Genomic DNA, 14,769 nt, shown 5'->3' with positions numbered 1-14,769 from the left:
ACTCTGCTATTTGGTTTAATTTACTTACTCAATACTTAATCTAAAATTACAGCCAGGGTATCAAAATGAACATCAAATGTGCATTTTTATGTGATTCCCAACATTTTAACAAGAGAGAAAGATGGCAAAAAGATACCTCAAAGAGCTTTTCAGAGAACTTGCCATCTTAAATGGCATGATCCTTTACAAAAACTATTCCAGTCTGTCTCCCTGCCTCTCTGTGTGGACTGTGGACCGTGTTGAAATTCAACTAGAAATTGTTAGTTTGGTGTTACTTAGCCTATATTTTATTTATATTGAAGTATATTTTATATTAAAGTGCCTTTTCTAAGCACGGAAAGAACAAGTCAATATAGGCATCAGTTTACTGAATCTCTTGGCTTCTAGGCTACAGTTTCAAATATTTAAATATTTTAAAAGGACATAGTATTTTAATTCTGATTTAACATTAATTCCATGTTGTTACTTTTCAATATCAGTCATTAGGCTAAATAAAGTCACGTTTGGCAATGAGCGGGGTCCAAGTAACCTAGCCTATTCTCGCGACCCCAAAGGCTTTCTCATGGTTTGACAGCCCTCCTCAAAACAAAATTACAAGGTGTCTTAATGTAGTGTAGGCTATCAACCAATAACCAAATAACTAAACTAATTAAAGACACACTGTTACCTTCTGTTAAATTCCTTCTTTCAGGGTCAGATTGGGAATAAATTCTGAGGTCTTGGTTAAATACATATCTATGGCAGCAGGTATAGCTACAGCTGTAAGTGCGGAATTTCGGCCTCAACACAGGCGATTACGCTACTATAATATATATATTAGTTGCCCCTCGACCATGGACAGCCAGGAGATAGGAGTCTGTCTGGCTGGAGGAGTGCCTTGAAGCGGCAGCGCCGTCAGAACAGCCGCACAAAGCCAGCGAGGAGGCGAGGCAGAATCACCGCAGTACCAGAAGAAAGCCAACAGAGGGCGCTGTTTCCACCCTGTTTTCTGTACATTGGCAGGGATTTGAAGTTGCCACTTAATTTAAAGACCGGGTAAACCAAATTCAGTATTTTTCTTCTTATCATATTAATTAGGCCTTAAATGTGTCCCTCAAAACATGTAAAAAATATTTTTCCCATTCATCATTTCCTTGAGGAGCTAGGCCTCAGAGAATGTTCTGTGTGCAGGTTTAAAATGGGCGGGTCTACATCGAGGACCGCGTTACGTAAAGCGGTCATACTCACATAAACCCGCCCCCTGCTGCCCTCTAGGTATAAATACATTAACCGCGCACTAGCATTCTGTGGTTTCACCCGTCTATGGTTTTACCGCTCACGAGTCTGGTTTGAATTGTCAGTTTGCAGTTGGCTCTCCGGTGATGGGCGTGGTTTCCTGGCCTGCAGCGCACACGCCCCCACCGTCCTGAGCCAGGGATTACTGCTCATTTTTCATCAACTTTGAAGCATAATTTTATATACTTCGCGATTTTTTTAGTCCTTCAAATTTGGCAGGGTGGTTAATAATATATTTTCCTGTGGTATTATAAACTCAAAACCCATAATTATTTTTGGTTTACCCGGTCTTTAAGACAGTCATTCCCAAAGTGTGGTCCGCGGACCACCAGTGGTCCGTGACGGTACTGCAGGGGGTCCGTGGAAAGCAAAATACAATATTAAATAATCGGTTTTTTTAATTTTACGTATTCATTTTACCAGGAAATTCCCCAGGAAATCTACCAGGAAAATCTGTACAGTAAAAGTTGTTATTACTGTATAGATTTAATACTCAATTGCTATGGAAATCAGCCTGTTGTTCAAAGGAACCCAGGAAATCTACCAGGAAAATCTGTACAGTAAAAGTTGTTATTACTGTATAGATTTAATACTCAATTGCTATGGAAATCAGCCTGTTGTTCAAAGGAACTTGATTATGGCCTCGGGAGCTTGAGTAAATAAATAACTAAAATATGTGGCAGTTGTCGTGTGCAGTTAACTTTCTTAACAAGCCTGTTGTACTGATGCTATGACCAGTTATTTTTAATGCTAGTTGGCATATTAAGAGGTGCAGGTAATTCAGGTAGGACTGTGTGAAGACATATTTTATTATGTGTATATTGAGGTGGTCCGTGACAATTCTTGATTACAAATAGTGGTCCACACACACAAAGTTTGAAACCCCCTGACTTAAGAGAATTATGGGTTTAGTGTGAGGTTGACATGCGCACGCGTACGTATTCAAAGGTCATTTTTTTTTATAAAATGTGTATTTTATTTGAATAGCAATACAAAACAACAAGGCTCACATAGTAAGGGAAACACATAGCAGTAGCATTTTGAAGGGGGGGGGGGGCTTCGTCTCGTGTCAAAGAAGCTGCGTTTACGCGCCGTATTCCCCTGGCAGGTGCCCTGTGCGCGGCACTGTCCCTGCTCGTCCAGGAGGCCGTGGAGATGAAGTGGCCCTTTGTGCGGGAGAAGTGGCAGCACAAGGAGGCTGTGTAGCTCCCAGAACAAGACCAACCCCACCGACCTCATCAGCCCAAACCGACCGCAGTGAAGGGTAACCGTTAGCGGTGGCTCGTTCGCGAACGAATCAGTTCGAACGAACGACTCTTTAAAACGAACTAACCGACCTGATTCGCGGCTCTCGTTCGTCGTCGTTCGTCTCGTTCGTTCGCCGAGACTCGACTCCCAGCTCCACCCACTAGTCGCTGACTCGCGAGTCGCTGTTCGTTCACTGACGGTGTTTAGCGGTGAAGACTCGAGGACTGAGAAGTCACGAGAGCCAGCCGGGCAACAACATCCCGATTCTGAACATGAAGCGCTCCTCAGCTAAAAGGAACTTAGTTAATGTTGTGTTGATTGATGACCGTTTGCACCATTGCACGATCGTGATTCGTTTGAGAATGAGAACGAGGGAGGAGCCGAGTCTGACCGACTCAGCGACTGAGAATCATGATTCACCGCTACCGGAAATGCGAATGAACGAACGAACGAACGAACGAACAAATGAACGACTCTTCTTGGCGAACTGACTGACGCAAATTGATTCATTCAAACAAATCATGAAATCCACCACTAGTAACCGTGGGGGGGCTGGGTCCTCGCCCCTAGCTGCCTGTCCATGCAGCAGCCCGTAGCCTGTAGCCCGGGCTACTTCAGAGTAGATATTCAAGATATGTTCCTGGTTTTATTATTATTGTGTAGTACACCTGTTTAGTAGGTATTGTTGCGTATACCAGTATTTCTTTAACAATACAGTCACGTTTGTACTATACACTGCGTATTGGAGAAAAATGGACGAACGTCTAATCAAAATGGCCTTAGATCTTTAAATGAAGCAGTGAAATGTTAATTATTTTGATAATTATATTGATTCACACAAGTGATGTCACCACCCAGGCATTACATATTAAAACAATAGAAATATTGTTTTAATATTAAAACGGGGCTGTCCGTCACCGCCACGGGGACCACGGGGCGGAGCCCGGAAAGCGTGAGGAAGGGGGAGCGGCCACGCCAGGCGGGGGCCCGGCGGAGCCAGAGAGGAACGAGGCTCCGACCCCCGAGGGTTTGACGGAAAACGAGGAGGAGGAGGAGGGCGGGGACGCCCTGGGGTCTTCATGGCAGAACGTGAGCAGCGTCGGGTCTCGTCCCGGGAGCGGCAAAGCTGGTTATAGGCCTGGTTCTGGTTTACCCAGGATGCACCACACCTCCTCCTCCTCCTCCGTCTCTGGCAGTGAGGGCGAGGGTCCGGAGGCGTCCATAGATACGGAGACGGCTCTCTGGGCCGGAGCTACGGTTCCTACGGTCGTCCTGGCAGAGGACCCCCCCCGGTCCCTCCCCCCTCCAGGAGCGGCCCCCGCGGGGCCCGTCCCGCGGCCCCACCCCGTGTGGCGGAGCGGCCGCCGTCGTCCGAGAGGAACGCCGCTTGCCGGCGCTGCCGGGAGCCCCGGCGCTCTGGCCAGCCCCCGAGCCCGGGAGACAGTACCTGTGCTGACGGAGCAGGACTACCACGCTCTCCTGGCCGGGGGTCTGTCATGACCGTCTGCTGAAGAAAGAGGCTGCAGAGCGAGGAGTTCAAACTGAAGGACCACAACAAGGCCTACAGTAAGTCCTGCTTCACCAGTGGTGGCCATTGGGGAATGGCGGCCATTCGATGAAATATTCATAATCAAATCTGGAAGCTGTAGTTTTTTGTGGTGCATCACGACATCAGGCTGTACAGAACGGTCCGGTACATTTGAATAGATGGTAAAAACAAATAGACGGTGGCGGTGGCGGTGGTGTTGAAGGAAGCGGGTGTGTTCAACCTGTAGGCCCTATTATATAGTCTACGTGCGTTACGCCCATACGGCCAGCAGATGGCGATGAAGGACGTGTGTTCTGATTGAAGGCCAGAATTGTAAACACCGTGTGTTCAGGTGTAAAATGGTGTCCAGAAGACCTGTGGTCTGGATGGTGGCTTTATGCGATCTAACACAACTCCGATGACAGACACATCAAAGGTGACACATAATCTGTGGATGTAACTAGAAAAAGTGACGTTTGTTCTTTATTGTTTTGAGTTGTAGTCACAGAGTGATATAGTTTAGACTGTTCCAATCAGTGGAGTCCCAGCTTTCATGTGATGATTGTGGAGATCAAACTACGTGAAAAGAATCGCTGTTGATGTGCTTGGGCACAGTGATTAAGTGTTGGTCAGTATTACACTGCATCTTCAAAACAAAAGTAATCTTCTCCATGTGCAATTACCCTATGTTGGTATATAATTATAATTGCAATGTACTATTATACTATTACTATACTACTATTATACTATTACTATACTACTATACTATTACTCAATAAGAGAGAGAGGAGGAGGAGGAGGCTAGGTTGATTCATGTCAAGGATTCCAGCTTCTCCCTCACCTAGTACTCTGTAATGCTGCTGAACTGCAAATGCTGCATTTATTGATATTCCTTATAAATGTGTCCCCGGCAGTCAAGAAGCAGCCTTGCTAATATTTGTGTTATAGTGGGTTGTTGTTTTACTTACTTATGTTGTTGTTTGACTGATGCAAAAGACAAAGCACAAAATGTACAGTAAGATTTAACACAACTCTCTTGCTCTTTTATAGAGACTCGTCAGACAAGTGCTTCAAGGTGTTGCAATACAAACACAGTATACTTTCAAAACGAATCATACTTCATACATCACTACTTTGAGTGTGAGATTGTCTCATGCCTTGAGCCATTCAGCGAGAACAGTGTAAATCTTACACAGTGACTTTAAGAGGAGTTGCGGCACTATAATTAGAAATATCATAATATATATAACACGTGCTGTACTCTTTTTAGAAAGTCAGATCATGGATCATTGACCCTGAACATGCAGACCAGGGGACCATGCAGCCCGTCTGTAGCTGTATCAGAGAATGACTTGGTTTTGATGGACAGAGGTGTTGCCTCCATCTGGTGTGGAGTTATTAAACACAAGCATGCTGCACCACAGACCAATTCCACACTGTTATTGGCTACACAATCATTTGTTCCTCACTGGATATGGCGTTATAACACATTATATTATATAAACATATAAGTCACACAACATTTTAATAGTGATACCATATTTAAATATTTGAAAAATATATATAAGAGTTAAGTTGAATAATGGACTAGGCCTACATGGACGCAAGATAACCGAATGGGCTATGATGATGATATTGATTTTGATGATGATGATGAGGGTGATGTGTACCTTTTTCTAAATATTGTTCATATCTTATATATATATTTTTCAAATATTTAAATATGGTATCACTATTAAAATGTTGTGTGACTATATGTTTCTGTATAGTGTATACAAATGTTGTTATATCGCCTGTACATGTTTGTATATAATTGTGATATTATAGTATCTGTGGTGTAACTTTGATTTGGATATACTGTGACCCCAAATGGACTCATGTCTTGGGGTGATTGGGTGATTGGCAGGCGAGCCTATAAAAGGCCGCTGCGCCCTGTGACGCGTCACGTACAAGGAACACTGATGAAGGGCTAGACCCGAAGCGTTTACCCCTTGGTTATGTGGCCTGTGATTGTTGTTTCGGCTTTTAAAATACACTTTTGGAACTTCTCAGCCCTTGTGTGCGATCTCCCCTTTCTTCACTCAACATGAGAAACTACATTCTTTCAGCTCATTCAAACCGAGTAAAAGGAGAGGGGTGGCTACACTGATTAGAAACTCAGTTTGAGTTTGAAATGAACAGAGAAATGTATGGTGGGGAAGGGAGGTATATGTAGCCTGGCTAACGCCAGACCAAATCTTCTCAAGAAGATTTAGTCTGGGAGGAACCACACATTCATTTTCTCGTATTTGAGGCGTGGTTTACGAATGCCCAGAGCCGTTTATTGGGCGCTACGATTGTCTATCAAATGTGTCTGTACGTAGCTCATAGCCAATAAAAATGAAATTCAAAATAAACTTGCGAACACTATCTAAGGCTGCATCAAAAGGTAACTTCTTGTCTGCTGCCATGTTGGATCCATAGATATAAACAAACGACAAGCTTCAGTGTTTCTCATAGACGTCGTCATCGTCCCCGTTCTGTGATTGGTTCCCTCGCTGAGGAACAATCGGATCCATGGAATCCAGGCTGCCTAGCAGAGTGAAATGAATTTGAGCGCAAGGCAGCCTGGGTACACCCAGGCTAAGGTGGTGGTAAAGGGGGAAATGGAAGGACAGAAGGTTACGTGTGTAACCCTTATTTTTGGTCTGGTAGCGTCCCCCGGTCACTTCGGGATCGTGGGAACATTCGGGTTACAATAAATAAGTGAACACAGTTGTTCTCTGCGTTTATATCTTCTTTTAATTATAACCAACACGGCAACACAGTACACCTGCATGCATAGATATATATATATAGAACACTAGATGTGTTACGGCGGAGTCTAGAACGTTATCACAGGCGGCCATCTTGTCACAGGCAAGCTTTCTGGTGGTACCTGAGGTAAGGTCAGTGATCTGCACAAACGCTAATACTCTTATCTCGCTGAAATCTTGACAGATTTACAAACGGTTTGGTTTCCTACAAACTACTGCAATTTGTAAAGGGAAATCTTGTACCTATTTTAGATTATTCTATTTTTTTTAGAACATAACATAATTATATATATAAGTATGCAGTGTCATAACTACATCTCTGGCGTTTATAACAAACCAAACCGTTTGAAAATCGGTTGAAAATTGAGCAAGTTATGGTTATTTAAAAAATACATGTAGGCCTACCACCACCGACACAACGTTATGAGCCAGCTGACTGTGGCAAGATGGCCGCCAGTGCGGACGTTCGACTCCATTGGCCAGCAGCGCGGACGAGACATCTAGTGTTCTACTATATATCTATGATAAAAACACTCTTTCTGCCTTTTCTCAGGCTAGGATGAACCGATTTTATTTTTTTTTGCACATTTATAATACATAGAATTATTTACTTATATACTTATACTTACTACTTACTTACATATAACCTTCATATGTCCACCGGTGACCTAGTTCTTTAAGCCTTTTAGGATATCCTGAGTAAACTACTAGGAGTGCTCAGCTTAATATGGATTTCATTGTTGTGTGAACAAACACAGGTTAGTGTCTAGTCATCTAACGGGACAATGTTTTCATTGGTTAACTTCCAACCAAACTCACCTGAAGCTCCAATGACCAAACAGACGCAAGTAAATATAAATTAAAGACTATTTTATCAAACCCATTTTATTCACACACCTATTATTATTATTAGTCAATGAACACCAGCACATACAAAGTTAAGGAGAAGGAAAAGAAGAACTATAAACCCCTATCACTCCTAACAGGAGAGGCATTTAATTCAAAACCCCGCCCAAACTGCACCACCTATCCAGGTAACAAGACCCACCGCATCTCGTTTGTATTGTTTCTGTTTATCTTCAAAAAACACACACCACACAGAATTAATGTCAAACATTATAGATATTATTTTATTTGTATTTAAGTTTTTTGTTACTTTTATACAGAGCCAAAATATATAATTTTGTCAACAAAAAACACTAATCCAGCCAACCCCTCCTTTCAGCCACCATCACACTGGCAAATCAACCTCACAACTCACTAAATGGCCGACGGGCCTTTTACAGAGGGAAGAGCAGGAAGCCGCTGAAGGAGTTGTATTGCACAGTGTCATCAAATATCTCGCGGCTGGCGTAGAGCTGGGTGTAGACGCTGTCTCCGGCCTCCAGCTGCAGCACGGCGGCGTTGGTGGCGCTGTCGTTGGAGTCGTCGTGATTAACGTCCCAGGTGGACACCATCCTCTGGCCGTTCTTCATCAGCGACATCACAGAGTTGCTCCTACCCAAACTGTTGAACATGGTGTAACTAAAGTAGTACACGCCGGGCACCCGGGCGGTGAAGGAGCCCGTGGCCGGGTTGTAGCCGTTGCCCATGTTGGAGATGATCACCGGGTACTTGACCGTCGTGTCAGTGGAGACGGGGCCGAGGGGGCGGCCCAGCACGGCGGTGAAGGCCACCCGGGGCACCGCGGCCGATGTGTTCTCCTGCAGAGCCTTGAGCTGCTGGGCCAGCTCCTGGGTCAGCCTCTGCAGCTCCAGGGTCTTGGCGCTGCAGACCCCTAGCTCGGTCTGGCTCGCCGCCATCTCCGTCCTGAGGGAGCGGACGCTCTCCAGCAGGCCATCCTGCGTGGCGGCCACGGCCGCCAGACGCTCCCGCATGGCGGACTGCTCGCTGATGAGGGCGCAGCTGTCGGGCTGGCAGACGGCCAGGCTGGCGCCGGGGTACCTGGAGGGGTCCGTATCTAGGCACTGGCCGCTGGAGAAGATGAAGGCCACCAAGAGGAGGAAGGTGCGCTCCATGGTTCTCCTCTGGACTTCTGTTTGGGCTTGAGCTGCTCCTTGGTCTGGCCTTGGTTTAGTTCGTCTTCAGGTGGGTCTTGATTTGGTGCTGACTCGGTCTGGTGTGCTCTACCAGCTCTGGGGTTAGTTCTGATCTTCAATCTCGTATTAATAGCTGCTGTTTGTTGAAACATGAACATGTTAGACTTGTCCTCTGGGTGCATCTGTTCGCTAAGTTTCCATAACAATGTACCGCAGGTTGGTATCAACTCCACCCCTCTCGCGGTTGAGTTAGTTGGCAAGCCATAGAGCACAACAGTTACCTTGTTGTGTTCTTTTTCAGAAAAGGCCGCCGAAACAGGATCGCTTTTAACTCACTTTATTTGGTGTAGGTTTTGGTCTATTATCTATGAAGCAAAAGGTTCTATATATATATCTATGCCTGCATGTGCTCGTCACTCTTCAATTGGTTCCCCCACTTAACTGTCCCCCTAAAACAAAAGGTGGGTAGGAACCAATACCTTCTCAACATACCACTATCTATTTAAATGTTACCCGAAATGTATATATTGAATAATAATAAAATAATTAATCTCAACAGTATAATTTAAATGAAAACGAAAATAATGCAAACAATGTGAATTATAAGGTTACACCTGCACCAACAGATAGTGAGAATAACCTTTTTTGAGACACTGTTTGACATCATAACTCAGGAAATGGAGGGAGCTCTAATCTGCGGGGGGGGGGGGGGGGGGGACTTTAATGTGGTACTTGATTAAAGTCGACCAGACGACACGAAGAGTACAAGGAAAACTAGGACCCATATCTCTAAATACATGAACCTACAACTGAAGGAACAAGGAATCACAGACCGATGGAGGGACATGCACACACTGGAGAGTGACTCACCTGGGTTCCTGGTCCTTCTCTCTTGTTGAGGGATAGCCCAAGCATTGGGGTAAACGGTAGCCTGTCCCGTTCGGTCACACACCTGCAGTGTGACACCCCCACGGTTAACATGACAACCAGTTAACCACCAGCTTAACATTACCCAAAAGTAGCATCGTGACAGTACAATATTTTGCGTGTTACCTGATGAAGCGTAATTTCGTAATCTTCTTTGTTATCGTTGTTTCGGGCGTGGTAAATGTTCAACACATCACAAGGTAAACAAGCTTGTACTCTGGAAGTGATCCATGAAGCATCTGTGAACAAAAGATAAGAATTCAGTTTATATTGGTAGGCCTAATGGGCGGGATGGTTAATAAGCCATGCCTACAGGTTCTGCCTTCAGTCTGTCTTTGCCTGGGCAGAATGCCAAAGAGGTTGTTTTCACTCCCTCGCCCTGGTTTATAGGTACGGTGATTTTAAGTTTTAAAGATTTAAAGTAACCTTTGTTTATCTCAAACACACACACACACACACACACACATTCACCCCCACACAAACACATACGCCCCAACACAAACACACCATCACACCCTCACACACACCATCACACACACACACACACACACACACACACACTCTCCTGTGTGGTGGGTTAACATGACAGGGGTCAGGGATAGGGCGTTGGGAAGGAAAAGCTGCATTTCCTTTTGTCTCTCGTCTCCTCGCTCTCTCTGTTTATTCTCTATCGGCTGACATTTAGCCAACGCTCATTCACAACACTGTCTCAGTGCCAGATTCCTATGTGATAGGAATCTCAATGTGTCTCTATTCTTCTGTTTCCTGTTGGACAGAATCCTCTGTGTTTTTACTTTAGTTTCACGCAGAAAACTGCATGGATATCGAGTGGTTTCTGAAATATTTGGCATCAAATATCAATCTGTCTTGTCTGTGTCTGTCCCTGTCTATCTATCTGTCTGTCTATCTGTCTATCTAAGCCTATCTTTCTGATTGCCTTTCTATCTGTCTTACTGTATTTTCTTCTGTCTGTCTGACAGATAATGTGTCTGACTGTCTTTTGGTGTGTTTATCATGACGTTACGATGATTTTTGTCTCCTTGAAACTTCAGAGGCAGCTGATGTGAATCGGAATCCCTTCACCTGCGGCTACATGATACAATACCTGCAATATCCTTGTGTCTGTCTGATGCGTCAGACCCTAGTCTGAATGCTTTTTACCTTAGTTTCTATGGGTTCTCTATCCACTTGTAACAAGGATAAAAAAAGTTCAAAAACATTATCTGAGACAGGCTGTCCTCTTTGAATTGTTAACTTATTTTTCATATAACCAGGCTTTGATGCCCAAAATGGCATCACTGTGAAATTCCATTCAAAGTGGCCAACTTTGACGTCACGCCACGGACACTCCCTTCAACGTACAGTCACAAATTGTACAGCGTTCATTCAGCACCATTTTTTGACTGTACTGACCAATTTTGAAGCAGATCTGATAAATTCCCTAGGAGGAGTTCATTCAAATACAAGGCGAAAAAGTGAAAATGACCACAAAATGGTGATGACGATTTTTGCATTTTTGGACTGTTGCTATAGCGCCACCTTTAGGCCGATTTAGATACAATTTGGACAGTTTCATCTTGACCAATGTGCCTTTGACTATCCCAAGTTTGATGACGATTGGGTTAAGTTAACCCTGTTAACTTAAGTTAAGTTCAATTTGGACGATTTTTTGCCTCTGGCGGCCATGTTGTTTTGTCAATCAACTTCATTTCACTTGAGCAGTTTTACAATTTTTACAGTATTTGAGTTTATTTGAGTTTGTCCGGTAAGTCTAGGTGAAACAAAAGAAGTACTTTGCTCCACTAAATGTGTTGAAGCAACACAGACACTGTTGGCTACAGAGGATGTCTGCACACTGGCCAGTGGGTTGCGTTGCATGTTTGATATCTTTTAAAGTGTTTAGCGTGAGCTCCTCCCCTCTGGTTTGCTTAACTGAAAAGGTTGTTTTCACTCCCTCGCCCTGGTTAATAGGTGAAGTAAGGTGAAGACTCCTTACAAAAATAAAGCTGCTTCAATTGGGTCAATGATTGCTTTGACAGATCATCTGTGGTGTGCAATGTTATCTGAGACAATATAGATGTATGTGGTGCTACCATGTTAAGCTCATAGGTTGTCAAGTACAAATATGGTTGTATAAATATGTGACATAGGCCAGAATGGGGCATGAAGACAAAGTTGTTTCATATTGATGAACATGAATATTGTTGTATAAATATGTGAAATAGGCCTATACAGAATGGGGCATGACGACAAAGACGTTTCAAATGGACTGACACAACTCTTAGTCTCTTCCTCTCTTTATTTTGAATCATTATGTGGCTGTACCAGCAGCAACTGTTTCTTCAAATCAAAGTGAAATATTAACAACTGCAACAAACAGCAGTGATATCCCTGTTGAGGCATGGACATTCAGCTGAAAATACATGTCAATGTTGAATTAAAGTATGATCAGATTATATGTTACCCGGCCTCCTTAATCATTGTAGGGATGAGTAAAACTCGGCCGCTTGTGGGACAACTTTGCTTCCGGCGGGATGAACTTTGGACGTGCTCACGCAACAATTACCTGTTTCTACTGAAATCATCTTTTCATTTTATATTGTTTCTATTATTTCAGATGTCAGAGATGTGATCTCCTTTGGTGGTGGGTAATTTACTTCACTTATTGGGCTACGTGTGGCTTTAGCGGTGTAACTGATTAACTGAGAAATGTAATGTAACTGAGAAATGTTGGCATCAAACTTGCATCTGCGTCAATGATACCATCCCCACATCATGACCACAGTCTGATAACACCCCAGCCCCCCCCCCCCCCCCCCCCCCCCCCCCACTGATAGTGGTCCTGATTATTACTGACACAAAAAAGGGTTCAGCCGTAGACACAGCACAAAGGAAGTTTTGCATAATCCGCTGAACCCAAAGTTGCCTACATCAAAACATGGCAACTTTTGCATTCCTGCTGTAACCACTAAGAGAGTAAACAAAGGGAAACTTAGACGCACTGCTAACCTCTCAAATCTCATACCTATTCCCTCCAAACCAAAATCAACCTTAAAGCCTATCAATAACACCATCAGGATGGGTCTACTTAATGTTAGGTCTCTTAATAACAAATATTTTTTAGTTAATGATTTTATTACCACTTCTCAACTGGATTTTATGTTTTTAACTGAAACATGGCTAGAACAAAATAACAGTGCAACCGTTCTGATAGAGACAACTCCTCCCAACTATAACTTTTTTGATGTATGTAGATCTGGAAAAAGAGGTGGAGGGGTTGCTGCTATATTTAAAAATGTATTTCAGGGGAAACAGATGTTATTTGGGGATTTTGCATCATTCGAAACAGCCCAGAAAAAAGAATGCAGGAAGGTTGAACGCATATGGCGTAAAACAAAACTTCATATTCACCATGACATCTATAAAGAGAGCCTCAGTGCCTACAATTTAGATTTAAAAAGTGCTAGAGAAACATTTTTCTCCAATATCATTAAAACCAACACTAATAATGCCAAAACCCTATTTGCAACTGTTGACAGACTGACCAAGCCCCCAACATAAATTCCACCTGGACCTTCATTCCACGCAGAAATGCAATGAGTTTGCAGCATTTTATACTGATAAAATTGAAGGCATCAGACGCGCCATCAATGTCTCCACTTTAAACAAAAATGTTGGACTACCACCCTATTCAGGCAAAAGTAACGTGGCAATGACATGCTTTAATGGCTGGATGATAATGTCTTGTGGAAACTGTGACACAACTGAAGCCATCCACCTGTTGCCTTGATACTTTACCTACCAACCTCTTTAAGAATGTTTTTGACTGCCTAGCAATAGACATATTGCAAATAGTTAACAACTCTCTCCAATCAGGCAATTTCCCAAAAGCCTTAAAAACTGCAGTTATCAAACCCCTTTTTAAAAAGTGGAGCCTAGATGCCTCTATTATTAACAACTACAGACCAATATCAAATCTACCCTTCATAAGTAAAATCATTGAGAAAGTTGTCCTCCAGCAACTTAGTGACTTCCTGGCATCAACTGGTTGCTATGACACCTTCCAATCCGGATTTTGACCCCTTCACAGCACAGAGACCGCCCTTATTAAAGTTGTAAATGACATTCGTCTTAACACAGACTCTGGCAAAATCTCAATACTAATGCTACTAGACCTCAGTGCTACATTCGACACTGTAGACCATACAATACTTTTGGACAAATTAGAAAACTGGGTGGGGCTTTCAGGCACAGTCTTAAATTGGTTTAGGTCCTACCTACAAAATAGGAACTACTTTGTTTCCATTGGCGACTTTGTTTCAGAATCAACAAACGTGACATGTGGAGTCCCACAAGGTTCGATCTTAGGACCCTCTCTATTCAACATCTACATGCTTCCATGCTACTAGGGCAAATCATGCAAAATAACAATATTGACCATCACTGCTATGCTGATGACACACAAATCTATGTATCGCTAACAAAGACCTGCTTGACACGCTGCAAATGTTATTACCAAAGTACGAAGTTGTAGCCTACAATATGCCAGCCCATCATGAGAGGCCAGGGTTACAGTTGGTGAAACTAGTGTCGGTCAGTATTCCACTGCATCTTCAAAACAAAAGTAAATCTTCTCCATGTGCAATTACCCTATTTATGTAATTGTAATGTAATTGCAATACTATTACTCAATAAGAGAGAGAGGAGGAGGAGGAGGCTAGGTTGATTCATGTCAAGTACTCTGTAATGCTGCTGAACTGCAAATGCTGCATTTATTGATATTCATTATAAATGTGTCCCCGGCAGTCAAGAAGCAGCCTTGCTAATATTTGTGTTATACTGGGTTGTTGTTATTGTTTTATACTGGGTTGTTGTTTGACATGCAGTTCCTTTATTTGGCTCAGGGTGGATATATATATATCGTCTGCATCAGTGTTTCCCAAACCTTTTTTTCTGG

At 43.3% G+C, this 14,769-nt stretch overlaps 1 protein-coding gene across 1 annotated transcript; it reads right to left on the bottom strand.

Moving 5' to 3' along the window:
* Positions 1-8,126: 8,126 nt before the first annotated feature.
* On the bottom strand, positions 8,127-8,864 carry LOC311350107 (complement C1q-like protein 4; the record flags this gene model as incomplete). Its single annotated transcript, XM_084470134.1, has 1 exon — positions 8,127-8,864. One exon carries the CDS (start codon positions 8,862-8,864, stop codon positions 8,127-8,129), a length of 738 nt encoding a protein of 245 aa, XP_084326260.1.
* Positions 8,865-14,769: the final 5,905 nt, after the last annotated feature.

This window comes from Micromesistius poutassou, assembly GCF_964030765.1.
Source record: "Micromesistius poutassou genome assembly, chromosome: 7".
Lineage (NCBI taxonomy): Eukaryota > Metazoa > Chordata > Actinopteri > Gadiformes > Gadidae > Micromesistius > Micromesistius poutassou.
This window is presented reverse-complemented; position numbering and strand designations above follow the sequence as displayed.